The sequence below is a fragment of the Oncorhynchus tshawytscha genome, linkage group LG17 (genome assembly GCF_018296145.1).
Source record: "Oncorhynchus tshawytscha isolate Ot180627B linkage group LG17, Otsh_v2.0, whole genome shotgun sequence".
Classification (NCBI taxonomy): domain Eukaryota; kingdom Metazoa; phylum Chordata; class Actinopteri; order Salmoniformes; family Salmonidae; genus Oncorhynchus; species Oncorhynchus tshawytscha.
The window spans coordinates 14,298,506-14,326,016 of record NC_056445.1 but is presented as its reverse complement, the minus strand read 5'-3'; the positions used below and the strand labels follow the sequence as shown (position 1 = coordinate 14,326,016).

Below are 27,511 nucleotides of genomic sequence, written 5' to 3'. Positions count from 1 at the left end.
TGACCGGTTCATCACACCTAGCCTATAGATTACGTGGACCATTTTTAAGCAGTGTGTTGTTGGGTTCTAGTTTGAAATACTTGCTATAATAGAAGTATACATTCGTCATACGGTTACATGTATAAAGAATGTATATGGTGGGGTCAATGGAGGGTGGATAAGAGCCAAGGGGAAAAGGGAATAACATTGTTGCGGTCACTGATAAGGGTGAATTGTTGAGGAATGTGGCTGAGGTCAGGTCAGATGAAAGGAGAAGGAACAGTTTTACACACTTAAATTTAAAAAAAAAAAAATACTTTAACAAAGTCAGTTAAGAACAAATTCTTATTTTCAATGACAGCCTAGTAATAGTGGGTTAACTGCCTGTTCAGGGGCAGAACGACAGATTTGTACCTTGTCAGCTCGGGGATTTGAACTTGCAACCTTCCGGTTACTAGTCCAACACTAACCACTAGGCTACCCTGCCTCCCACATTATGTAAGTTCCTGCCTAGCAACAGAGATTTATTGGCTGTCTAGATGTGCAATGAGTTGACTCCACACAATATATGTACTTGTGTCTGTCTTTATGGCTGTCTTTTTCAGCTGTTTGAACCAGCAGGTGAATAAACTTGGTTTGGAGCTTTGACTAGTTGTCCGCCAGGTTCTAAATAGAGTTAAAAACGAACCGTGGTAAACATTAGTTCAGAAACTTAATGTAGGTATTGTGATATGCTGTAGACCACACTATCTACCTGGAGAGTTTCTGTATTCTTCGTAGCTGTCTCCATACCACCACAGACCAAGACTAGCACTAAAACCGCACTCAATGAGCTGTATACCGCCATAAGCAAACAGGAAAAAGCTCATCCAGAGGTGGTGCTCCTAGTGGCCGGGGACTTTAATGCAGGGAACCTCAAATCAGTTTTACATAATTTCTATCAGCATGTTAAATGTGCAATCAGAGGGAAAGAAAATTCTAGATCACCTTTACTCCACACACAGACGCGTACAAAGCTCTCCCTCACGCCCCATTTGGTAAATCTGACCATAATTCTATCCTCGTGATTCCTGCTTACAAGCAAAAATTAAAAGGAAGCAGCAGTGACAAGATCAATAAGCAAAAGCAAGTGGACAGATGAAGCATCTGCTTCACTACAGGACTGTTTTGCTAGCTCAGACTGGAACATGTTCCGGGATTCTTCCGATGGCATTGAGGAGTACACCACATCAGTCACTGGCTTTATCAATAAGTGCATCGAGGACGTTGTCCCCACAGTGACTGTACGTACATACCCAAACCAGAAGCCATAGATAACAGGCAACATTTGCACTGAGCTAAAGGGTAGAGCTTCCGCTTTCAAGGAGCGGGACTCTAACCCGGACGCTTATAAGAAATCCCTCTATGCCCTCCGACGAACCATCAAGCAGGCAAACAGTCAATACAGAACTAAGATTGAATCGTACTACACCGGCTCTGACACTCGGATGTGGCAGGGCTTGCAAACTGTTAGACTACAAAGGGAAACACAGCCGAGAGCTGCCCAGTGACATGAGCCTACCAGACAAGCTAAATAACATTTATGTTCGCTTTGAGGAATTAACACTGAAACATGCATGAGATCATCAGCTGTTTCGGATGACTGTGATCACGCTCTCTGCAGCCGATGGGAGTAAGAACTTTAAACAGGTCAACATTCACAAGGCCGCTGGGCCAGACGGAATACCAGGACATGTACTATGAGCATACACAGACCAACTGGCAAGAGTCTTCACTGACATTTTCAACCCCTCCCTGTCTGATGCTCTAATATCAACATGTTTCAAGCAGACCACCATAGTGTTCTTGGACACAGGTACTAAGGTAACCTGCCAAAATGACTACCGACCCGTAGCACTCACGTCTGTAGCCATGAAATGCTTTGAAAGGCTGGTCATGGATCATATCAACACCATCATCCCAGAAACCCTAGACCCACTCCAATGTGCATACCGCACCAACAGATCCACAAATGATGCAATCTCCATTGCACACCACACTGCCCTTTCCCACCTGGACAAAAGGAACACTTGTGAGAAAGCTATTCATTGACTACAGCTCAGCGTTCAACACCATAGTGCCCTCAAAGCTTATCACTAAGCGAAGGACCCTGGGACTAAACAACTCCCTCTGCAACTAGATCCTAGACTTCCTGACGGGCCGGCCCCAGGTGGTAAGGGTAGGTAACAACAACTCCGCCACGCTGATCCTTAACACAGGGGCTCCGCAGGGGTGCGTGCTCAGTCCCCTCCTGTACTCTCATGACTGCACAGCCAGGCACAACTCCAACACCATTATTAAAAGTTGGCTGACGACACAACAGTAGTAGGCCTGATCACCGACAACGATGAGAGAGCCTACCGGGAGGTGATCAGAGATCTGACCGTGTGGTGCAAGGACAACAACCTCTCCCTCAACATGATCAAGACAAAAGAGAGGATTGTGGACTACAGGAAAAGGACTGAGCACACCCCCATTCTCATTGACGGGGCTGTAGTAGAACAGGTTAAGAGCTTCAAAGTTCCTTGGTGTCCACATCACCAACAAACTAACATGGTCCAAGCAGACAAAGACAGTCTTGAAGAGGGCACGACAAAACCCATTTCCCATCAGGAGACTTAAAATATGTGGCATGGGTCCTCAGTTCCTCATCCTGACGAGTTGCATCACTGACTGGTATGGCAACTGCTTGGCCTCCGACCGCAAGGCACTACAGAGGGTAGCGCGTACGAACGGCCCGGTACATCACCGGGGCCAAGTTTCCCGCCATCCAGGACCTCTACCAGGCGGTGTCAGAGGAAACCCCCTAAAATTGTCAAAGACTCTAGCCACCCTAGTTATAGACTGTTCTCTCTGCTACCAGACAGCAAGCGGTAACGGAGCACCAAGTTTAGGTCCAAGAGGCTTCTATACAGCTTCCACCCCCAAGCCATAAGACCCCTGAACAGCTAATCAAATGGCTACCCAGACTATTTGCATTGCAATTGTAATTATGAGATTTGTGGTTTGAATTTGGCGCCCTCTATTTTCACTGGTAGTTGTCATATCGATCTCGATATCGGGATTGCAGCCATAAGTTAACACAGGTGTGAGTGTTGACGAGGACAAGGCTGGAGATGACTCTGTCATGCTGATTGAGTTTGAATAACAGACTGGAAGATTCAAAAAGAGGTTGGCGCTTGGAATCATTGTTCTTCCTCTGTCAATCATGGTTACTTGCAAGGAAACATGCCGTCATCATTGCTTTGCACAAAAAAAGGTCTTCGTAGGCAAGGATATTGCTGCCAGTAAGATTGAAACGAATTCAAAATTGTATCGGATCATCAAGAACTTCAAAGAGAGCAGTTCAAATTATGTGAAGATGGCTTCAGGCTCATCAAGTCAGTCCAGCAAGCGCCAGGACAGTCTCCTAAAGTTGATTCAGCTGCGGGATCGGGGAACCACCAGTACAGAGCTTGCTCAGGAATGGCAGCAGGCAGGAGTGCATCTGCACAGGAGTGCAACTGCACGCACAATGAGGCAAAGACTTTGAGGATGGCCTGGTGTCAAGAAGGGTAGCAAAGAAGCCACTTCTCTCCAGGAAAAACATCAGGGACAGACTCATAAAAAGCTTGTCCGGAGAAGACAAGGTGAGCGCTACCATCTGTCCTGTGTCATGCCAACAGTAAAGCATCCTGAGACCATTCATGTGTGGGGTTGCTTCTCAGCCAAGGGAGTGGACTCACTCACAATTTTGCCTAAGAACACAGCCATGAATAAAGAATGGTACCAACACATCCTCCGAGTGCAACTTCTCCCAACCATCCAGGAACAGTTTGGTGACAAACAATGTCCTTTCCAGCATGATGGAGCACCTTGCCATAAGGCAAAAGTGATAACCAAGTGGCTCTGGGAACAAAACATCGATATTTTGGGTCCATAGTCAGGAAACTCCCCAGACCTTAATCCCATTGAGAACTTGTGGTCAATCCTCAAGAGGCGGGTGGACAAACAAAAACCCACAAATTCTGACAAACTCCAAGCATTGATTATGCAAGAATGGGCTGCCATCAGTCAGGATGTGGCCCAGAACTTAATTGACACATGCCAGGGCGGACTGCAGAGGTCTTGAAAAAGAAGGGTCAACACTGACTCTTTGCATAAACCTCATGTAAATGTCAATAAAAGCCTTTGACACTTATGAAATGCTTGTAATTATACTTCAGTATTCCATAGTAACGTTGACAAAAATATCTAAAAGACACAAGCAGCACTTTGTGAAAATTAACTTGTCATTCTCAAAACTGTACAATGCCTTCAGAAAGTATTCACACCCCTTTGCCTTCGCACATTTTGTTATTACAAAGATTAACAGTAAAAAAATAATAATAATAAATATAATATATATATATATATTAGATAAGTATTCAACCCAGAGTCAATACATGTTAGAATCACCGTTGGCAGTGATTACAGCTGTGAGCCTTTCTGGGTAAGTCTCGCAGACCTGGATTGTACAACATTTCTACATTATTCTTTAAAATTATTAAAACTGTCAAGTTGGTTGTTGATCATTGTTAGACAACCATCTTCAAGTCTTGCCATAGATGTTCAAGTCGATTTAAGTCAAAACTATAACAATGCCACTCAGGAAGATAGTGTCTTCTTGATAAGCAACTCCAGCATATATTTGGCCTTGTGTTTTAGATTGTCCTGCTGAAAGGTAAATTCATCTCCCAGTGTCTGGTGAAAAGCAGACAACCAAGTTTTCTGCATGTGCTTCGCTCTATCCACTCCATTCATTTATCCAGAAAAACTCCCCAGTCCTTAACGATTACAAGCATAGCCATAACATGATGCAGCCACCACTATCCTTGAAAATATGTAGAGTGGTACTACGTAACATGTTGTATTTGATTTGCCCCAAACGTAACACTTTGTATTCAGGACATTTTTTTAACAGTATTTCTGTGATGCGGTAGCACAAAAAAGGGGTCCGATGACACCTCCTTTACTGGATCCGCCCTCTTAAGTGGGAGCCGAACAACTGGTTCGATGAGATACCTCAGGTTCAAGCACCATCCACAGACAAAGGAGAATGCGAGTCACTAAACAAACCAGAGAAAGTCAAACCAGAAGTAGAGTCTGACTGGGTGAACTTGATGCAAGATTTGGGCTTAGAGGATGCATAGACACTGTCACTAGTGATAGTTTCACAGTGGCATTTCACAGTGACAGCTGGCCGCATCTAAAAATGTGTCGGTGTGATGTGTCAGTGTGACATGTCAAACTGACCCTTTGCAGGAATAGCTAGCCACAAGATTAAAATGTGCCTCAGCGCTAAGGCTGACTTGGTCCTGAAGAGAGAGTATAGAAGCATGCTTTCAATGGAAAGGCATGATAGTGCTACTTGACTTATCACTGACAGACAGCCCGTGATACTTCAACGATCATCAACCTAAAATGTCTGACTTTCATACTCCAGAACAATTGTAACTTTTGATTTCTGGATTTTGTAAAGAGACAACTACCCTGTACGCTCCTATTGCTTAATAAATCCACTCCGTAACTGGAGTAGATACACAGCATCAGTGGAGATACGAAGGGTCTTGATCTCGACACAGCCTTTTAACAAGATTCAGCGAATCATAGTACAACTTCTAGTAGGAGAAGCAGATACAATTGTTCTAGAGTATGAAAGTCAGATCTGTATCTCTTGACTTCTGAACGAGACATACTGAGACAACTACCAAATACCCTCCTCGTGCTGAATATATCCACCCCCTAACCGGAGTAGATAAATAGCATCGGGGATGTTACAAAGGGACTTGATCTCAAACCGTTCTCTTCACTGATCAGTAAATCATAGTACAAACTTCTAGTAGGAGAAACAGATACTGAGTGATTGGATAAGCCTCTAGAGAAATTGTGAGTGGAAGATCATACTCTTTGGGGAACAACCAGGTCATTCTACGCTAAGGTAATTAACAGCCTGTTGTAATACATATATAAGGTAATTAACAGCCTGTTGTAATACATATATAAGGTCATTAACAGCTTGTTGTAATACATATATAAGGTCATTAACAGCTTGTTGTAATACATATATAAGGTCATTAACTGCTTGTTGTAATACATATATAAGGTCATTAACTGCTTGTTGTAATACATAAGGCATTAATAGTAGTAAGTGTTTAGATGATTGTTGATGTTATAGATTAAGGACAAAAAATAAAACTGTAATAACGTGTACAACTGTGTGAATTGCAAACATTGAATAAAAAGTAGAAACTAGACCCAAAACCCTAGGGGAGAGACCACCTCTGACACTCCCAATCTAGGGAACAAGTCTAGTTTCTACACTAAAGACAATATAATGGTCTGGGCAGAATAATCATTTTATTGTAACAGTTATCCTCTATATTAATACTCAAGTAGTATTAGTCAACGGACATAGACTATAAATCGTAACCAAGTTATAGCTTGCGTGAGTCTAGATATAAGAGCATACAAAGGGAAAGTAAGGTACTCTAAGTATGATTGATATTATCTAAGATCCCGAAACAAGCCTAACGGCATCACACAAGGCTAATCTCTGAATAAAGGGCAGGATACATAACCAGGCCAGTCCGGCGGACCTGTCAGTCACCTGTTAGCCGGGTGACACAAGAACTTTAGTGAGACAACTTGTATCACTCTCGACAGGGGTACCTTAACGGTCCTACAGCAAAATCCCCTGCCGCGACAACGCTTGTGCCTTGCAAACAGCATGCATGTTTTGGAATATTTGTATTCTGTACAGACTTCCTTCTTCTCACTCTGTCATTTAGGTTAGTAATGTGGAATAACTTCAATGCTGTTCATCCATCCTCAATTCTCCTATCACAGCCATTAAACTAAGTTTTAAAAAGTCACCATCGGCCATATGGTGACAACCCTGAGCAGTTTCTTTCCTCTCCAGCAAATAAGTTAGGAAGGACACATGCATATTTTTAGTGACTGGGTGTACCGATACACCATCTGAAGTGTAATTAATAACTAATGCTGTAATGCTTTGCACACCGAGTGAGTCCATGCAACTTACTGTGTGACTTGTTAATTAAGCAATTTTGTACTCCTGAATTTATTTAGGCCATAACAAAAAGGACTGACATCTCTGCTTTTCATTTTATTATAAAAAAGAAAAGGAAAAACATAATTCCACATGGAACATACACATAACATGCATACTGGAAACACTCACACACTGCTGGCACAGTCTTATCTATTATGTTGCCTAGTTACTTTACTCCTACCTATATGTACAGCACATTGCTAGCTCAATTACCTCATACCCGTGCACATTGACTTGGTACTCCCTATATATAGCCATGTTATTCTGTTTCCAGCCATGTTATTTTTATGTCACCCATTGAGCATGTTTGGGATGCTATGGATCGACAGTGTTTCAGTTCCAACCAATATCCAGCAACTTCGCACATCCATTGAAGAGGAGTGGGACAACATTCCACAGGCCACAATCAACAGCCTGATCAACTATGCGAAGGAGATGTCTTGCGCTACATGAGGCAAATTGTGGTCACATCAGATACTGACTGGTTTTCTGATCCACGCCCCTACTTTTTGTTCAACGTTTGTCACCAACAGATGCATATCTGTATTCCCAGTCATGTGAAATAAATAGATTAGGCCCAAATGAAATTCTTTCGATTGATTTCCTTATATGAACTGTAACTTAGTAAAAATCTATGAAATTCTTGCATGTTGCGGTTATTGTTTTTCAGTAGTTTCCTTCTGTCATAATCACATTATGATTAGTATTGCATGGATTCTACAGGTTGAGGAAACGTCCCTCTCTCTAATGTAGATCAAGTGGTGATTGAGATCCATGTGTGTTGGAAGTTTGTATGCTGCATGTGTACAACTCGTCATGGCTCATCATTTATAAAACCTTGAATTGAAGGGTTTTTGTCATTTTGTTCTCGGGATTCATCAAAACTCAGAACCCTCCACTGTGAATGTGTGTGTGTGTATATATGCACATGAGTGTCTATACCTCCCTCCTGCAGGTCTGCGAGAGGCCAGAGCACAGTGTAGGCCAGCTGGCCCTGTGTGTAGAAGAAGGGGGCCATGCAACAGCTAGGCTGGTCAGAGTGCTGCACCTGGGAGCCAAACTCATCCATGATGTACCAGACGGGCACTTTTTCCTCTGCTGACTGGACACACACAGGAGAGAGGGGGGGGGGGTGTTAGAGAGCGAGAGAAAGAAATAGTGTGCGCGAAAAAGAGAGAGTATGTGCTCATACCCCCTGGGCCAACTGGTAGGTCTGGTTGTACTTCCACATTTGTTCCAGCACCAGCTCCACAACGTCTGGGTCAGGGGCCTCTCCGTGGAAGTCCACCCCCATGAGGGAAGCCATCCTGGGTAGGAGTCCGGGGATCTGCTCCAGCTGCTGCCTAGAGCTCTCCACACGGTACGTCCATGCATGGTCAACCAGGAAGATACTAGAGGATGTAGGAATTAGAGGATATGAGGTAAAAGAGATATAGGATAGGGAAGTGGAAGAGGAAGTGATGAGGCAGGACAGACAAAGAATAGAAGAGATGTAGACAGAGGTGAAATGCTAGTATGTGGGATGTCTTTAAAAAAAATGGGTAGGCCCACCAAAGCGTAAGAAAATAAGTGTACCCACTTTATACAATACTATCTGTAGTTTTACACCTACTTATGAAAACACTGCACTTGACCTTGAGAAAATAAAGAAAAACGATATATCTCCATGAAAAAGTGAGGTGACATGCACTGGTGACTTGCATGAGATGGTAAACAGGTGGTTATTTATTATGACTAAAGCGCCCTCACCTGGTGGGGTCCGAGGCTTGCATGCCAGTCCCCCTGGTCACAACCACTTTACACCTAATCTCTACACTAGGATAAGCCTTCTTTCCCTCTTCCTCTTCATCGTCCTGTTCTACCTGCATGACGCCAAACACTTCTCCTGCATCGTACACCTAGATCCGAAGAGCAAGGGCAGATTTAGATAGGCTAGCCAGACAACCATAAAGCCCAATTGTGTATACAACAGCATGCACAGAACATTTGGCTCACATAATATAAATTAAAGGTGTACATTAAGGTGCCTGTAATAGAATTAACTAATGTAAATCTCAATAAATGCATTTCTATAGCTTCCAAAACATATCAAGTATCAAGATGGCTGTGCAGTGGGTTCAATACAGCAGCCCCTGTCCTGTCATCAAGGATTTTCGAATTTACAAAACACATCTTTTAGAAACATCAATAATGATCACTTTCAGGTATGGCTTTGAAACATATGGCCCTTATCTTTCATCAGCGAGAAAGAATCCTTAACATAAAATATTTAAAAAACACTTACTGTAGCAGTTTTGCAGATCCATATAACCATGGATCCATACAGCCATACGAAACAACACTTCCTGAGTTACTTTTACACATACACTACATGAGCAAAAGTATGTGGCCACCTGCTCATCGCATATCTCATTTCAAAACCATGGGCATTAATATGGAGTTGATGTTGGGCGATCAGGCCTGGCTCACAGTTGGCATTTCAATTCATCCCAAAAGTGTTCGATGGGGTTGAGGTCAGGGTTCTGTGCAGGCCAGGCAAGTTCTTCCACGGCAATCTCGACAAACCATTTTTGTATGGACCACCGTTTGTGCACATGGGCATTGTCATGCTGAAACAGTGAAGGTCTTGCACAGAATCGTCTAGAAAGTAATTGATGGCTGTAGCATTGAGATTTCCCTTCACTGGAACTAAGGGGCCTAAGCCCAAACCATGAAAAACAGCACCAGACCATTATTCCTACTCCACCAAACCCCACAGTTGGCACTATGCATTCGGGAATGTGGCATCCTCCTGGCATCCGCCAAACTCTAACAAGGCAGAAATTTGACTGAGTTGTTGGAAAGGTGGCATCCTATGACGGCGCCATATTGAAAGTCACTGAGTGCTTCAGTAAGGCCATTCTACTACCAATGTTTGTCTATGGAGATTGTATGGCTATGTGCTCGATTGTATACATCTGTCAGCAACTGGTGTGACTGAAACAGCCGAATCCACTAATTTGAAGGGTTGTCCACATACTTTTGTATAGATAGTGTAAGTGTTCGGAGCATGCTACATAGCTAATTACCACAGGTGGTCGGTCTCCTTTTGTCTTGTTTTCCGTAAATAAACGTGCGGTAAAAAATGTAGGGGTTACTGTTCCTACACGGCCATAAAACGTGTATATCAATTTAACCTAACCTTTTGTTTTTTGACAATTCTTTCTCACTGATTTCAACGATCCTTATGTTTGCAAAACCGTACCTCAAGCTTTGCATGTGTTCAGACCGAGCGCCCAGGATCTTAACAAATATCTCCCCTTCGTCCAATGACTTAACGTTACGCGTAATGTAATTGAACAGAGTCATGATCAAGGGCTATATCTAGCTTCAGCCATTACGTTACCGACCTCGTTGATAAGTTTGTAATACAAGCTCTTCCAATACAGCGAAGGGATTCTTGAGGACTGTAGTGCAGCGGAGTGCAAAGACAGGAAGGTATTGAAATGTTCCTCCTCGCCATTCATAACGTTTATGTTAGATTCCGTGTTTGGCTGCTCCATCTTTAACGTTACGCGTGAATCGCATGAGGTAAATAAGAACGTGTACCGAACTACCGGGTACTACCGGAGCATACTGGCGGTGCATTGTGGGAGATTTCTGGAACGAACCATAGACTTGGATAGACATGTCGTCATTGCATTTGTCCTATTATTGCGTCTGTTAGAGCAGTGGTTCCCAAACGGTAGGGCGCGCCCCCTAGTTTAAAGTTGTAATAGTAGAATGCACAAGGTGCAATTTCGAAATTGGTTAGTGCATCATAAGTTATTCTTGTCATGTTAGTCATTGCATACCTTCAACTAGCCCATGTCAGATACCGGGTTTTTTTGTCACTCAAATATCACATGTATACACATTAGACATGGCAAAATGATAGAATTGCAAGAACATTTGCTTTAAAACTGCTAGGTGTTATTTTCACCCCATGACAAAATGTGTATAATTTCAGGAAATAAACCTGTAAAATTCTCTCCACCAGCAGGAGAGTTGTGAACAGTTTGTCATGAACAGTGCTTGTGCCCATAGAAATAGATGTGGTGCGCGCGGGATGTTCCCCAATGCTGGAAGGAGGGCCCTGAGGGAAAACGTTTGGGAACCCCTGTGTTAGAGCACCCGAGTGGTCAGCGGTCTAAGGCACTGCATCTCAGTGCTGGAGGTGTCACTACAGACACCCTGGGCCGAATCCAGGCTGTATCACAACCGGCCATGATTGGGACTCCTATAGGGCGGCACACAATTGGCCCAGCGTCGTCCGGGTTTGGCCCGTGTAGGACGTCATTGTAAATAAGAATTTGATCTTAACTGAAGTTGTGGAAATATTAAGTCAAATATTTGCACCGATACCGGAACTTGGAACTTGTAAAAGTTTAGACTTTATTACAGAGTAACACAAAGTAACAGAGCCGAGCAATTCCATGGAACGACTGACTTCTCCTGCCCTGGACCTCTGTTTTTATAGCCTTCCTTCTTTGCATAGCATAAAGAGCTACCTCCTTCTATATGGATAATAACTCCCCTTGCCTCTCCGCCACTATTATCTTCCAGTCTCAGTTCTTGTTAACGCACACATCTGCTACAGTCTAGATTATAATGGTGGCTGTGATACAAAAAAGAATACATTTATTACATACATGTGTTTCCAGTACAACCATTGTTTGTTTTGTTGCATTTTCTGCTGACATTCTGTTTCTATATGTCTGGTTTTTAGCTTCATGTACCTCTTCCTGCTGACATGCAATGTCTACATGTCTGGTGAGGGTTTCCATATGTATTTTATGCTGACATTATGTTATCACTGTAGTCTAATTTTCAATTCTATGTTTATCTAGCTTTGTCCATCGTTATATATTTTCACCTGTCCTAAGGCTTCAAAGTGGTCAGTCTAAAAACTAGAACTACAATCATTGACACATGGGTTTTTGCTCCTACACTGACTTGCCTAGTTAAATAAAGGTTAAATAAAATAAATATATATAAATAAAATAGAGCATTTACAGCAGTTTCCACTAGCACAGCCACAAAGTCAAAATTGGCAGTATCGTAAACATTTATGAAAACAAAATAATCCTTTTTAGTCTTAATTAAAGGTTAGGCATGATTTTGGCAGTGTGGTTAAGGTTAGGTTTAAAATCACATTTTAATTAGATAAATTGTAGAAATAGGTGGGGTTCAGGACTTTATGGCTGTGGTAACGAGACCATGAGCGCCATTGAGGCCATCTCCATTTTGAAGTAGACCATTTTCTTCCTCTACTACTTCTTTGAGTTGGAAAACATACATACTATAAAGCCAAGGTTGACGATTTACTTCCACTTTCATTTACGGAATGTTTCCTCACAAGGTATAATTCATTGGCTGATCCCTCCCGATGACCTGGATGGAATTAGGTGATCATCCCTTAATCCATAGGGTTGAATCATGTCTTACAAGTGGGCTACACTTTAAGTGTGGTAATTTTAGCATATGGAAGTACACTTTGTTGTCATTTTATAGTACTATTACAAAGTACGAAAATATATGCACTCACAAAGTCGCTCTGGATACTAGTTATTTTTTTATTTTGTAGGGGTAATTCAACGAGAATTACCCAGGCCACCTTGACCTATGGGATGGTGGTTTATTTTTGTAGAGGTAATTCTGTGAAAATGACCCAGTGAATGAGCTGTTTGTGAAAATGACCCAGTGAATGAGCTGTTTGTGAAAATGACCCAGTGAATGAGCTGTTTGTGAAAATGACCCAGTGAATGAGCTGTTTATGAATAGTGCGTTGTATGTTTCATTGTTTGTTTGTCTGTGGATTATGGTGGGGTTTATTGGGTAATGGCCCAATGGTGGAATAAAAAGTTAGGAGTAGGACAGAAGTTATTTGAATAAAAGGTTGAACATATTTGTTAGTGACATTTTTCTACAATAGGAAATGTACAACCCTTAGTATACCAGTAAAATTATTACAAGGAAGTTGTGTTCTGTAGAGATTTTCATCGAAAATTACTTTGTGACGCTATCACCAGGGGGCACTGGTGTATAACATATTACTGTTACTCTGCACCCTTAAGATATAATATTCATGCGGTTGTATATCATGCGGTTGTCTCTGTGAGGCCCGTGTGTGAAATATATTTGCGTTTAGTAGAACCATTTACTATAGCCTGGATTAAGTGAGCGTAGAAATAGGATTACAGTATCATCCACTGTTGTTTAACACACTAAAAGGAGATAGATAATAATTTATATAGGCATACTGCTACATATTACGCCCACTTTAGGATAACCCTATAGGAATTAAACAATACATTACACGCAGACTAGCTAAATAAAAAGCCGGAGCACCATGGCACAGTGGAACCAGAATGAGGAGATAGGAGCAATGAAGCCTGTACAAGACTAGGTTGGATTTAGTCAAGGAGATAATTCAGACAAGAAAAATGGACAAAAAGAAAGTGGATGAAGAAGAGTACCCTCGTATCAGAAACTGTGATAGGAATGATGATGCTGAAAGGACAGATCTTTCTGAACAAGGCTACCGCGACCAAACTAAAGCTGGAGAGAACAATAGAGTGCGGGAGGAAAGAAATGAGTCAGGACAGAGGCAGAACAGGAATACTCCCTACCGCCGTATGAGACTTAACCCAGAGGAGAGGGTAGATACACAGATCTACCCTCTCACACCACTGACAGAAGAAAATGGAGAAGTAACCACAACTGTCCTCACGGGGACTCTGATGAAGGAGGTGAATGACACAACAGCAGCAACGAGCGGCATGAGAACAATAGAATTGGATGGGGGAAAAGGAGGCACAGTTCCTGGAGGGAGTATCCCTCGACACCCCAACTCACTCCACAAAAAAAAAACATACTGGCAGACCCTAGACATATGGCCGTCTGTAGAAAACAAACTAACAATTAAAGAAGTAAAAGAACAGTGTTACCATCCATGGGTGACCTATTCAGAGACCAGAGAGAAATGGAAGAAATGAAGAGAGAAGAAGGAAGACTGGAAAACGATAAGTTGTATACACTGTGAAAAGAGAAGAGAAAGTTGAAAGAAGATCTGCAGGTGCTAATTGCTGATAAGATTAAAGAGACAATGGAAACAGATGATGTGGACAAAAGTAAAAAGCTAAAAGAGGAGGTCAGACAAGCCACGGATATGGTAAGACAATTCCAGCGGGAGATAGAAGAGTGTGAAAGGAGGACACGACACTGCACTGAAGAAGGCCCAGCTTGCACAGATCGAGACAGGAAGTGGTGATTTTACTCACAATATGATGGCGGCTCAAGTTGTTTCGACAGGCTCACCACAACCACAGCCTGCAGCTCCCCCACAGTCACATCAGTCACACCCGTGAACCCAGTGCCTGCAGGGTATGTGCTTTTCACCACTCAGCATTATGGTGACCCACAAACATGGACTGGAAGAGGAGGTGGGCCCGCCAAAGCCCCTTGTGACTGGAACAACACTCAATGCTGGACCTGTGGGCAGTTGGGGCATGTGAGTTTGCAGTGTGGGGTAAATGGAAGAGGAAGAGGTGACTAGAACAATGCTGGACCTGTGGGCAGTTGGGGCATGTGAGTTTGCAGTGTGGGGTAAATGAAAGAGGAAGAGGTGACTAGAACAATGCTGGACCTGTGGGCAGTTGGGGCATGTGAGTTTGCAGTGTGGGGTAAATGAAAGAGGAAGAGGTGACTAGAACAATGCTGGACCTGTGGGCAGTTGGGGCATGTGAGTTTGCAGTGTGGGGGAAATGAAAGAGGAAGAGGTGACTAGAACAATGCTGGACCTGTGGGCAGTTGGGGCATGTGAGTTTGCAGTGTGGGGGAAATGAAAGAGGAAGAGGTGACTAGAACAATGCTGGACCTGTGGGCAGTTGGGGCATGTGAGTTTGCAGTGTGGGGGAAATGAAAGAGGAAGAGGTGACTAGAACAATGCTGGACCTGTGGGCAGTTGGGGCATGTGAGTTTGCAGTGTGGGGGAAATGAAAGAGGAAGAGGTTGCAACAGGGGCAGAGGAAACATGGGCCTTGCAGAGGAAGAGAAAAATAGGGCAACATGGCAACAATATGCTCCTCAGCCACAGTACCACTCGCCCGGAGCTGAAAATGCTCCCCAGGGGCCACCTATGCCCTATGGACAAGGTGGACAAGTTAATGACAGAGGACAGCCATGGCCAATGGGAAATCAGAACACCAACAGTTCTTATTTCCTTCCTTGCACAAATTTGAATCAGCATGTAGAACAGTTCATTTATCGTTGCGAAACATATTTATTATTTATTATATAATATAGACAAGGGAACTCCACTGCAACCAGGGAAGTTCCCCACTCCAAAATGATCTTTTATCCACCTTGCTATGGATTTCATAGACATGGTAGAGCAAAAAGAAAGAAAGAGATGCTGCCTGGTGATAATTGACAGGTTTAACAGGTGGGTGGAAGCATTTCCCACCACCAACTGCGATGCACGAACAGTTGCAAAATTGCTAGTCAGGGAAATTATACTCAGGTTTGAAGTGCCTGAGGTTTTGTCTGCAGACAATGGGACCCATCTCATAGGAGATGTGGTTGCCCAAATGGCCAAAATGATGGGTGTTGACCAGAAGTTTGTCTCCATCTATCACCCGCGGAGTAACGGGAGTTACTGAGAGGGCTAATCAGACCCTGAAAGGCTCCCTTGCCAAACTGCCATTCCACAGGAATGACATGGGTAGAGGGATTGCCCCTTGTCCTCATGAAAATGCGCACCAGCCTTAACAATGGTATTGGGTGTACACCTTCCGAGATGTTAACAAGACAACCAATGAACACCCCAGGAGTGAGACCTATGACTGTCCGACAGACATAACAGAGGCACAGTGTGATCACATTGAGTACATGAAAGAACTAACTTCTATTGTCAGTTTTCTCCACTCTCACACTAGGAAAGCAGCAGAACCAGTCCCAGGTGAGGATCCAGATGCTCTGACCATCTGCATGGAAGTCTGGGTGAAACTATTAGTCCATAAAAGAAAATGGAACCAGCCAAGATGGATGGGACCCTTCCAGGTAACCATGGCAACACCGATTGCAATCCAGGTAGCGGAGAGGTCCGGCTGGCATCATCTCTCCCACTGCAAGACTCTCCCAGAGTGGAAGCCATGGATGAGTGACTGGAGGGAGAGCAGGGCCCCGAGAACATCTGAAGGAGGAAGAAGGTTTCGAGCCAAAGGACAGAAGCAGAGGGCCCAGACCAAACGGCCGGAAAGAAAGATGAAGAAGAAGGCTGTAGCCAACCAGCAGAGGAAGGAGACCATTTCACACTCAGGTTCACACTCATTTCACACTCAGGTTCTATAACCACTGAGCTGTTCGGGAGTCAGGTTGAGCCTATGAGACGGCCGAGGTTTGAATGTGTTTTTTTTCCTTCTCCCAAATTTCGTGGTATCCAATTGGTAGTAGTTACTGTCTTGTCTCATCGCTGCAACTCCCGTACGGACTCGGGAGAGGCGAAGGTCGAGAGCCATGCATCCTCCAAAACACAACCCAACCAAGCCGCACTGCTTCTTGACACAACACACACCCAACCCGGAAGCCAGCCACACCAATGTGTCGGAGGAAACACCGTACACCTAGCAACCTGGTCAGCATGCACTGCACCTTGCCCGCCACAGGAGTCACTAGTGCGCGATGAGACAAGGATATCCCTGCCTGCCAAACCCTCCCTAACCCGGACGACGCTGGGCCAATTGTGCACCACCCAATGGGCCTCCCAGTCGTAGCCGGCTGCGACATAGCCTGGGCTCAAACCCAGAATCTCTGGTGGCACAGTGCCTTAGACCACTGCTCCACCCGGGAGGCCTTGAATGTGGGTTTTTATACTTTATAAAGAGAGGTAGTGAGACACAACCTATTAGGAGAAGGGAGACCACAGGACTGTTCTGCCATAATTACACAAGAATGTTACAATACCTCCAGGGCACCCTATTGTAGCAGGCATTGATGCGGTAATGGCTCCTCTATCAACCTTTGTTTACTTTTTTATTAGACCACTCGCAGAACAGCTCCCCTCCTTTGTAAAGGACACCAGCAGTATGATCTCTATCATTGAATCTCTTGATCCTCTCCCTGAGAATACTTTGTTAGTTACTTTTGATGTTGAGTCGTTATACACAAATATTCCACACAAGGGCGGTATTGAAGTTATGGAACATTTTCTTCTGCAACTTGACCCTAATGAACTACCTTCCAGTGCATGCATTGTAACATTGGCTGAAATAGTACTCACACACAACTACTTAATGTTTCTAAATGATTTCTTTATTCAGACAAAGGGTACTGCTATGGGATCCCCCAAGGCTCATAACTATGCTTATTTGTATGTGGGTTACATGGAGAAATAGTCTATTTTCAATCCTCTCAAAAATGTTTTCTTGCCTAACATCATTATTTGGAAACGGTACATTGATGATATTATTGTTCTGTGGAGGGGTGATGCAAAACAGCTCCAGGCATTCCATGCTTTTCTTAACTCCTGTTCTGAGCATCTGAGATCTACTATGCAATCTGATACACGTCAAATCAGTTTTCTTGATCTTCTGATCTTGTGTGAAGATAATGTTCTATACACTGATCTTTACAGGAAGCCTACTGATCCTAACAGTTTGTTGAGGGCTGACAGTTGTCACCCACTTCCCTTGAAAAACAGTTTGCCCTACAGCCAAATCTGTCGAATCAAAATAATTTGTAAAAAACAATCAGATTTCGACAGAAATATGGCTGAGACGCAAAGACAATTGAAGGAGAGGGGGTACAAAAATGGTCAGATTGATACTGCCATTCAGAAAATTCAGAACCTTCCCTTGGTCGTATTCTCGCAGGGCAGAAACCTCTGAACCTCTGATTTACCACCCCAAGATATCTCTGAACAACGTCTATTTGCTCCCCAACTGGATGGAAACTACAAATGTAACGGCTGTGCTCAATGCAATGGCACTTATAAATGTAGATCCTTCAAACACCCCCAAACAGGGAAACAGATCCCAATCAAAGGTGTTATCACGTGCTCCACTAGGCAGCTATTTATCTTAGAACGTGGCCTTGTGGTAAAAAGTTTGTGGGTAAAACAAAGCGCAAATTAAAAGTACGAATCTCGGAGCGTCATAGCACATTTAGGTGCAAAAACTTGACTTACTCAGTACTCAATTTCGTCTCTACGTTATATTGGCATCGAACATGTCACCCTCCCTAGGAGAGGGGGTGACCTCGACAATTTATTGTTAAAACGAGAGGCTGCCTGGATCTTTAATTTAAAGACCTTGCTCCCTTCAGTCTCAACGTAGACTTTGATCTGAAGCCATTCTTGTGATTATTGTGATTTTGCTATTGTAAATGTTTGTAGGCTTATGTAGCCAAATTATATCTATTATCGTATGCTCTCCATTTATGTATTTAGTATGCTATTTTAATATATGAGAATTAGCCAATGATATCAGGCCATACGTGGTCATGATTACAGACACCTGTGTGTGTCTTTTGACACTATATAAATTAGTCACCCTGCAGTGTTTGTCATTATACCCTGATGAAGACAGCTTGTCTGTCGAAACGTTGGACATAAACATTTTTGCATCTGAGCTCCTAGAGTGTGCGGCTCTCCTTTATTTTTTAAGTGTTCTACTCCGCTAGGCAGCACCTTGCCTAAATAGGTGTGCGTTTATTTCGCTTCTAAAAGACACAGAACCCTGCAGGGGAGTGAAAGAGATAAGAGACAAGTCAGACATACCACTATAAAGCAACTTGGGGAGTGGAAAATGACTGCTGAGCCCTTAGAAAACACTGGAACTATTGTCTCTCCTGCAAGGTTGTATAACTGTATATGCATGGGCTTGGTCTCATGAGTAGAAGGCCTTGATGTAGGCAGTTACATCACTAGGGTTTGATTGCAAGCATATTAAAGCAACTTGGAACCTTTCCTATTTTGCAGAACTTACTCGGAAACATGCGTGCTATGTTCCCGTTGTCAACTTCTGTCTGCAATTGCATTAATAAGGTTTTTTGATTGATTTACTTAAAGATATTTTCTGATTGCTGATTTCACCAATAAGCAAATATTTGACAACGAACAAGGAACCTACCCCAACACTTGAAACGAAGTGTATTGCGTGAACATTGGAATCGATTTTTCCATACTCCAAACATACAACAGATATGAGCTCTGTTGTATGTTTACTGCTCACCTGCTGAGTATCTTTACTGCTCACCTTATGTATGGTGTGAATGAAAAGTTACCATATCCACGGTCACCAGGTAGTATGTCCACTATGTTGTCCTCTCTGAAACTGAGCACACAATGAAGAGTTGAGAAAAATCCTTGAATCATGAGTTGCGCCTTTCCAACGGGCAACAGTGTTAGAAAACTCTAAATTAAGAGTGCATACACCCTGAACATTGATGGAAAACCAGTTCTTAAGGTTCCTGTACTCCTCAGTCAGCATCAAGAGTTGATGGACACTTGATGGGAACATGACATCCATTTATACAGTCAATCACTCCTGGGAAGTGCCCATATTCATAGAATAGCACATTATAGTTGGCTTGGCCAGTAGTATCAGGAAACTTGATGTAAAGCCTCCTCAGTTCACAAATGGTCCTGCAGACTTTGAACTATTCTACACACAGTTGCTTCACTGGCACCACACAAATCACCAGTTTCACAATGAAATATTCCAGATGCCAGAAACCTCAAAGTGATCAGAACTTGGAGAGAATTAGGTGAAGGCCTTCCTCTTTGAGACAGAAAGGAATGTCTAGGCTCAAGCAAAGATATTATCTCCAATGCATGTTCTTTGTACATACGAAGGCGGTCTCAAAAAGCTATTTCATCAAAGTAATTTAATGGATTACTCCTACAGTGCCTTGCGAAAGTATTCGGCCCCCTTGAACTTTGCGACCTTTTGCCACATTTCAGGCTTCAAAACATAAAGATATAAAACTGTATTTTTTTGTGAAGAATCAACAACAAGTGGGACACAATCATGAAGTGGAACGACATTTATTGGATATTTAAAACTTTTTTAACAAATCAAAAACTGAAAAATTGGGCGTGCAAAATTATTCAGCCCCCTTAAGTTAATACTTTGTAGCGCCACCTTTTGCTGCGATTACAGCTGTAAGTCGCTTGGGGTATGTCTCTATCAGTTTTGCACATCGAGAGACTGAAATTTTTTCCCATTCCTCCTTGCAAAACAGCTCGAGCTCAGTGAGGTTGGATGGAGAGCATTTGTGAACAGCAGTTTTCAGTTCTTTCCACAGATTCTCGATTGTGTTCAGGTCTGGACTTTGACTTGGCCATTCTAACACCTGGATATGTTTATTTTTTAACCATTCCATTGTAGATTTTGCTTTATGTTTTGGATCATTGTCTTGTTGGAAGACAAATCTCCGTCCCAGTCTCAGGTCTTTTGCAGACTCCATCAGGTTTTCTTCCAGAATGGTCCTGTATTTGGCTCCATCCATCTTCCCATCAATTTTAACCATCTTCCCTGTCCCTGCTGAAGAAAAGCAGGCCCAAACCATGATGCTGCCACTACCATGTGGTGTGGTGATGAGACACTCATTCAGTGGCTGTAGTGTAGTTAGTATGTGTTAATAATTCCATATCTGGCCATGTCTTATGACTTTAAATTCTTATTTCTTCTTATTTCATGTTTTAATTCATGGGTGATGAGCTGTGTTGCTTTTACGCCAAACATAACGTTTTGCATTGTTGCCAAAAAGTTCAAATTTGGTTTCATCTGACCAGAGCACCTTCTTCCACATGTTTGGTGTGTCTCCCAGGTGGCTTGTGGCAAACTTTAAACAACACTTTTTATGGATATCTTTAAGAAATGGCTTTCTTCTTGCCACTCTTCCATAAAGGCCAGATTTGTGCAATATACGACTGATTGTTGTCCTATGGACAGAGTCTCCCACCTCAGCTGTAGATCTCTGCAGTTCATCCAGAGTGATCATGGGCCTCTTGGCTGCATCTCTGATCAGTCTTCTCCTTGTATGAGCTGAAAGTTTAGAGGGACGGCCAGGTCTTGGTAGATTTGCAGTGGTCTGATACTCCTTCCATTTCAATATTATCGCTTGCACAGTGCTCCTTGGGATGTTTAAAGCTTGGGAAATCATTTTGTATCCAAATCCGGCTTTAAACTTCTTCACAACAGTATCTCGGACCTGCCTGGTGTGTTCCTTGTTCTTCATGATGCTCTGCGCTTTTAACGGACCTCTGAGACTATCACAGTGCAGGTGCATTTATACGGAGACTTGATTACACACAGGTGGATTGTATTTATCATCATTAGTCATTTAGGTCAACATTGGATCATTCAGAGATCCTCACTGAACTTCTGGAGAGAGTTTGCTGCACTGAAAGTAAAGGGGCTGAATAATTTTGCACGCCCAATTTTTCAGTTTTTGATTTGTTAAAAAAGTTTGAAATATCCAATAAATGTCGTTCCACTTCATGATTGTGTCCCACTTGTTGTTGATTCTTCACAAAAAAAATACAGTTTTATATCTTTATGTTTGAAGCCTGAAATGTGGCAAAAGGTCGCTAAGTTCAAGGGGGCCGAATACTTTCGCAAGGCACTGTATCCACAAATCCTCATCTGGCTGGTCTCTGCAGTGCATGTTGGTCTACATTTAGATATTCCAAATAGTCTATGTTCCCTCACAAAAGGTACTAAGCAGAAGTTAAACATGTTTCTTTGAAGGATTAATTTAAACTTCAATTTAGTCCTTAGAGTAGCTCTAATCCTCCATCTTGCAATCGGCTTTGTTTAATCCAGAACAGGCTAAATCTACCACTATTTTAAGATAAATCTGTGCAAGTCGCTTTGAGTTAAGACAGCTCAAACAGGCATTTTAGTCTTGGACTAACTAGGCTTAAGCCTTGTCTGTGAAACCGGCCCATAGATGGTTTAATGAGAGATCACCTCATGTTGAGCCGGTGCTCAATGTTGGTTGCAATTGACCCAATGTTTTCAGTTTTCACTTGCACAAAGAAAGTACAACAATATACAGTACATACTGCGGCAATATTGAAAACACGTATACACAGTTTCCATAATCAATAGGATTTTAACAGTTACAGTATATTTAAACACAGAATGTCACGACTTACGAATGTGCACACCTGGTTTCCATTCCCATAATTATATATTTCCTTATTTAACCCGCTGGTTCCCCCATGGTTTTGTGCGTGTTTGTTCGTTGTAAGTTGGTCTGTATTTGTGAACTTGATTATTTTCCTTCTTGGAATATTTGTTGTTTTGAGTAAAGTTACGTGAATTACTCATCTCTGTGTCCTGCACCTGACTCCGCCTTACCTGCTACACCTAGACGCCTTACACATCATAACATTTTTTGTTGTGCTTTATGTTATTAAGATAAGGGCTGTGCAATAACAACAATAAAGGATAAAAGGAACAAGTAGGCAGAGGTTTTCAGTGTAACACATACAGTACCAGTCAAAGGTTTGGACACACCTACTCATTCAAGGGTTTTTCTTTATTTTTGCTATATTCTTCATTGTACAATAATAGCGAAGACATCAAAACTATGAATTAACACATATGGAATCATGTAGTAACTAAAAAAGTGTTAAACAAATCTAAATATATTTTATATTTGATTATTCAATGTAGCCACCCTTTGCCTTGATGACAGCTTTGCACACTCTTGGCATTCTCTCAACCAGCTTCATGAGATTGTCACCTGGAATGCTTTTCCAACAGTCTTGAAGGAGTTCCTTTATATGCTAAGCACTTGATGGCTGCTTTTACTTCACATTCATACCAAACCATCTTCCAACTCATACCAAACCATCTCAATTGGGTTGAGGTCGGGTGATTGTGGAAGCCAGGTCATCTGATGTAGAACTCATTCACTCTCCTTCTTGGTCAAATAGCCCTTACACAGCCTGGAGGTGTGTTTTGGGTCATTGTCCTGTTGAAAAACAAATGATAGTCCCACTAAGTGCGAACCAGATGGGATGGCGTATAGCTGCAGAATTCTGTGGTAGCAATACTGGTTAAATGTGCCTTGAATTCTAAATAAATCACAGAGTGGCACCAGCAAAGTACCCCCACACCATCACACCCCCTCCTCCATGCTTCACGGTGGGAACCACACATGCAGAGATCATCCATTCACCTACTCTGCGTCTCACCAAAACACGGGATTGGAACCAAAAATGTGTAATTTGGACTCATCAGACCAAAGGACAGATTTCCACCGGTCTAATGTCCACTGATCGTGTTTCTTGGCCCAAGCAAGTCTCTTCTTATTATTGGTGTCATTTAGTAGTGGTTTCTTTGCAGCAATTCAACCATGAAGGCCTGATTCATGCAGGTCTCCTCTGAAGAGTTGATGTTGAGATGTGTCGGTTACTTGAACTCTGAAGCATTTAATTATAAATATTATTATAGTCAACTAGTATACCATTTGTATGATTTATGGACAAATTACAGCATCATATTTTGTGTCTTATTCATATGAAATTAGGTTGTCCTAAATATTTTTTTAATAAAATGACTTGAGAATTTAATTCAAAAGCATTTCAGTCAAGAGAATTTGGGGTAAAAAAAAATACAAAATTCTGGCAAAAATGTCAAATGTATTGAAAATAAGACACTTTCCAAAAAACTAGACATCTTAGTCCTCTGAATGATAGTTGATTTTGCAGATGCATCATGGTTTTGTAACTCAGTTTTCTACATACATTTTAAAACTGGTTTCATGAAAATGACCCATTTGAGATGCCATATAAAAATTGTGAATCCTATGCAACTCAAGTTATTGTGCTTAAGCAACGGTCAACATTAAGAGAAGTTCTGAAAGGAACTTTCAAGAACATTGTGATTCAAATTTCTTGACATCACAGTAGTTCATAGTTCAGTTCAAGGGTCCTGTCTAATAGTAGTCAGGAAAACGCACAGCTCATAGTCAAGGAAGTCAACTTTAACTCAGGTCAACAGTCCATTAGGAATGAATGCTACATTTAATTGAACACACGTAGGTAGGTACTGTTGCAAAGGAGGCTGCTGAGGGAAGGACAGCTCATAATAATGTCTGGAACAGAAAACACATGGGAACCATGTGTTTGATACCATTCCACTACCGCCATTACCACGAGCCCATCCCCCCAATTAAGGTGCTACCAACCCCCTGTGTACTGTAGGTAGGTAGCAGAGGAGGCTGGTGGGCGGAGCTATAGGAGGACAGGCTCATTGTATTGGCAGGAATGGAATTAATGGAACAGAGTCAAACATGTGGTTTCCATATGTTTTTTAAATTTTAACTAGGAAAGTCAGTTAAGAAAATATTATTATTTACAATGACAGCCTACCGGGGAACAGTGGGTTAACTGCCTTTTTCATGGGCAGAACGACAGATTTTGACCGTGTCAGCTCAGGGATTCAATCCAGCAACCTTTCGGTTACTGGCCCAACATTCTAACCACTAGGCTACCTGCCGCCCCTGTTTGATGTTGTTGATACCGTTCCATTTATTCTATTCCAGCCATGAGCCAGTCATCCTATAGCTCCTTCCACCAGCCTCGTCTGGTAGGTAGGTACTGTAAGTAGGTAGGTATAGTTGTAGTGACAACAAGTAATCTGGAAAAACTAGACATAGTTATTTATAAAATGTATAATTTCAAAAAAGAATTCACTTGCAGAGGTCTTTGGTGGTGAGCTGGTAAAATTGTTCTACAATGTAGAATAAAATATGATTGTTAGAGTGATCAAAAGACATGATTAGTGTGTCTATAGCAACAGTTCTGGATCCCAAAGCTATTCAATCACATGACCATCATTTGTCCATCCCAGTTCCTATAGCCTATAGACAGGCCCTGTGGGAGGGATCTTGAGCTGGACTGTCCTATCATATTTTAAAACAATGTCAAAGTGTCCTCTCATTGGTGGATGGGACTGTCAGTCAGTCTCATCCTGCGAGCCAACAAAGAAGCAGATCTGTCGTGGGGAGGGGCTGGGCATGAGGGGGCTGGTGGGGCGGCGGGAAGAGGGGGCGGTGGGGATGTTCCAGTATTGGCTTTGGAGGTCAAGAGCAGAGAGAGCGAACCCGGAGGGATGACTGTTTCTCTCCCTGGGTCCGTCACTGTCCAGGGGTAGGGGCAGGCTCATGTAATTCCTCAGGGAACCATCACTGCAAAAAGAAAAACACACAAGGCCATTAGCCTTTATTCATACTGTATGACATACATCCAAATCTACACGTAGACTCCATCCATCCATAATATAACCCAGTAGTAGAAACTCCATGTCTCTCACCTGGTTATGTCTGCTGGTGCTCCTCTCCGGGTCTGTCTGTACACGCTCCCAGCTACATCCCCAGCCACCCCAGCTAGCCAACGCATATCTGCAGGCACCTCTGGGATCCACTCCACAAACCTGGAGTACAGGAGCGGGACGAGAAGAGTCAATGTACTGTGATGTACCACCAAGTGTGTGTGTGTGTGTGTGTGGGGGGGGGGGTCCTCAACAATTCCTGTGGTGGATTGACTTGCCAACTAGGTGGAGCCCCTGTGCAGCACATTCAAATTTATTTGAATTTGTTTGCTGTGGTGGGCTAATGACTACTTTAAAGACTACTTTGTTGTCAGTGGTTGCTGTCAGGGCTAGTTTGAAGGTATTGGCTGCTGTATGCTAAAGCCTAGTTATGCTAAAGGATAGTTATGCTAAAGAATATTTCTGGGCTTTTTAAAAGCTGATTTGTTTGCATTACTGTTGTCATTGGTTGCTGTTTGAGCTACTGTGACTGCGTTGAGTTCATTGAGGGCTTGTTAGTTTGTGGTAGGCAGCACTAGTAGTGGTATAGGATGTAGACTTACCTCTTGCCCACTGAGTAGGCTGATACCACAGGTAGTGTGCAGGGCAGGAGCATGTAGGAGGCCACTCTGACCGGCAGCATCTCAGACACCTGAGCATACAGACCAGGCTTCTGCTGGCACGCCTCACAAAACACTACAGTCATAGTGACACAATAAGTCACACTTCGCTGACACGGGCACAGCCTCAGATGACTTTCAGATACACAGAACAACCACACGTCACTGACAAGAGCATGATAACAACACAAAGTTAATGTCAGAATTGTAACTAGATAACAACAGTTTCTAACAGCTTTGAACAGAAAACATCTGAGTCTAGGTTAACCTCCCATCTACCTTTTTTGATTTGGGTTGGCAGGTTGTCAACAATCTGCTCGTCCAGCCACCAGTGCCGCTTCCTCAGGAGGCGGAGCCGGCGGAGCATCCAGTCCTTAGTGGTTTCCGTGGCGATGGGCTTGCAGCAGCAGGTGTGTGTGGCTTCTGATAGGCTGGGACCGGCAGTCGGACACTCCAGCTTCAGCAGATCTGACATCATAAACAATACATTCATCATCTTTGTAACACAGCATAAAAATATTACCCCATAAATAAGTGCAGGGTAACTCCATACTTCATGTTGAACCCTGTACATCATTGATGCCCACTGCATGTACTGTATTTCACATTAGCTTATGATCTTAGCACAGCCCACTACTACTGTCAAAGGCAACATAGTTATACTCACGGTTCTCCTCAAGAAAGCGAAGGGTGTCCTTGTAGCCACTCTGACATATCTCTGCCATGACCTGTCAAAGAAAACACATAGATCGTACCTATTGAGGTAAGGGATCATATGCAAGAGGTAGATTGAATAAATAATCATATCACAGGATCATCAGGACTCAGATATACCCACCCACACACGATACAGAGCATGATCTCACATTATGTGATTAGTTATAACTATCACTACCGCTGACTGGTTAGCAATCATGTTATCGCTGACAGTTAACAACTGTATTAAACAAGTACAGCTGTTTATAACCACATAAAACAGAGGGGACTAATATCATGGCTTTGTCGTGGGATTTGGCATAATCCCCAAATTCCAGTTACAACATTCCAGGCACACATGAAGGGAAAAGACGGTGGCAGATCTTAGCAAAAACTGAACCAAGAGACAAAGACCAACCTCAAAGAGGGCAAAGTTCACCTGAAGCTAAAAGTTGACTCCCATGTTATTATCCAGACAGTGAAGAAGTATGTGCAATACAGGAAATGTAATTCAACAAGGACAGAAGCCAATAACGTCAAATCAAATCAAATCAAATTTTATTTGTCACATACACATGGTTAGCAGATGTTAATGCGAGTGTAGCGAAATGCTTGTGCTTCTAGTTCCGACAATGCAGTAATAACCAACAAGTAATCTAACTAACAATTCCAAAAAACTACTGTCTTATACACAGTGTAAGGGGATAAAGAATATGTACATAAGGATATATGAA

General features: G+C 42.7%; 2 protein-coding genes and 1 long non-coding RNA gene across 8 annotated transcripts in view; 1 reads left to right on the top strand and 2 right to left on the bottom strand.

Moving 5' to 3' along the window:
- Positions 1-10,764, bottom strand: part of ttll12 (tubulin tyrosine ligase-like family, member 12) — a 30,597-nt gene extending 19,833 nt beyond the window's left edge. Inside the window, exons 1-4 of one of the 6 annotated variants that reach the window (XR_002948417.2) lie at positions 10,501-10,764; positions 8,861-9,009; positions 8,304-8,502; positions 8,054-8,213 (exon numbers count right to left, since the gene is read on the bottom strand). Coding sequence is in view for 5 of the 6 variants with exons in the window: in XM_024377041.2 (XP_024232809.1) it covers positions 8,054-8,213; positions 8,304-8,502; positions 8,861-9,009; positions 10,501-10,653 (661 nt within the window). In the remaining variant the exon portion in view is untranslated. The other 5 variants (XM_024377041.2, XM_042300222.1, XM_024377036.2 and 2 more) reach the window with 5 other exon arrangements.
- Positions 10,765-11,028: 264 nt separating this feature from the next.
- Positions 11,029-27,511, top strand: part of LOC121839775 — a 27,048-nt gene continuing 10,565 nt past the window's right edge. Inside the window, exons 1-2 of the long non-coding RNA XR_006079219.1 lie at positions 11,029-16,451; positions 26,383-26,491. This is a non-coding gene — a long non-coding RNA (uncharacterized LOC121839775). The remainder of the gene's footprint in view (positions 16,452-26,382; positions 26,492-27,511) is intronic.
- The window catches only part of LOC112216898 (patatin-like phospholipase domain-containing protein 2), a 21,099-nt gene continuing 18,199 nt past the window's right edge, over positions 24,612-27,511 (bottom strand). Inside the window, exons 6-10 of the mRNA XM_024377042.2 lie at positions 26,749-26,809; positions 26,361-26,549; positions 26,025-26,157; positions 25,465-25,584; positions 24,612-25,339 (exon numbers count right to left, since the gene is read on the bottom strand). Coding sequence (XP_024232810.2) covers positions 25,108-25,339; positions 25,465-25,584; positions 26,025-26,157; positions 26,361-26,549; positions 26,749-26,809 — 735 coding nt within the window. The 3' untranslated portion in view covers positions 24,612-25,107. The remainder of the gene's footprint in view (positions 25,340-25,464; positions 25,585-26,024; positions 26,158-26,360; positions 26,550-26,748; positions 26,810-27,511) is intronic.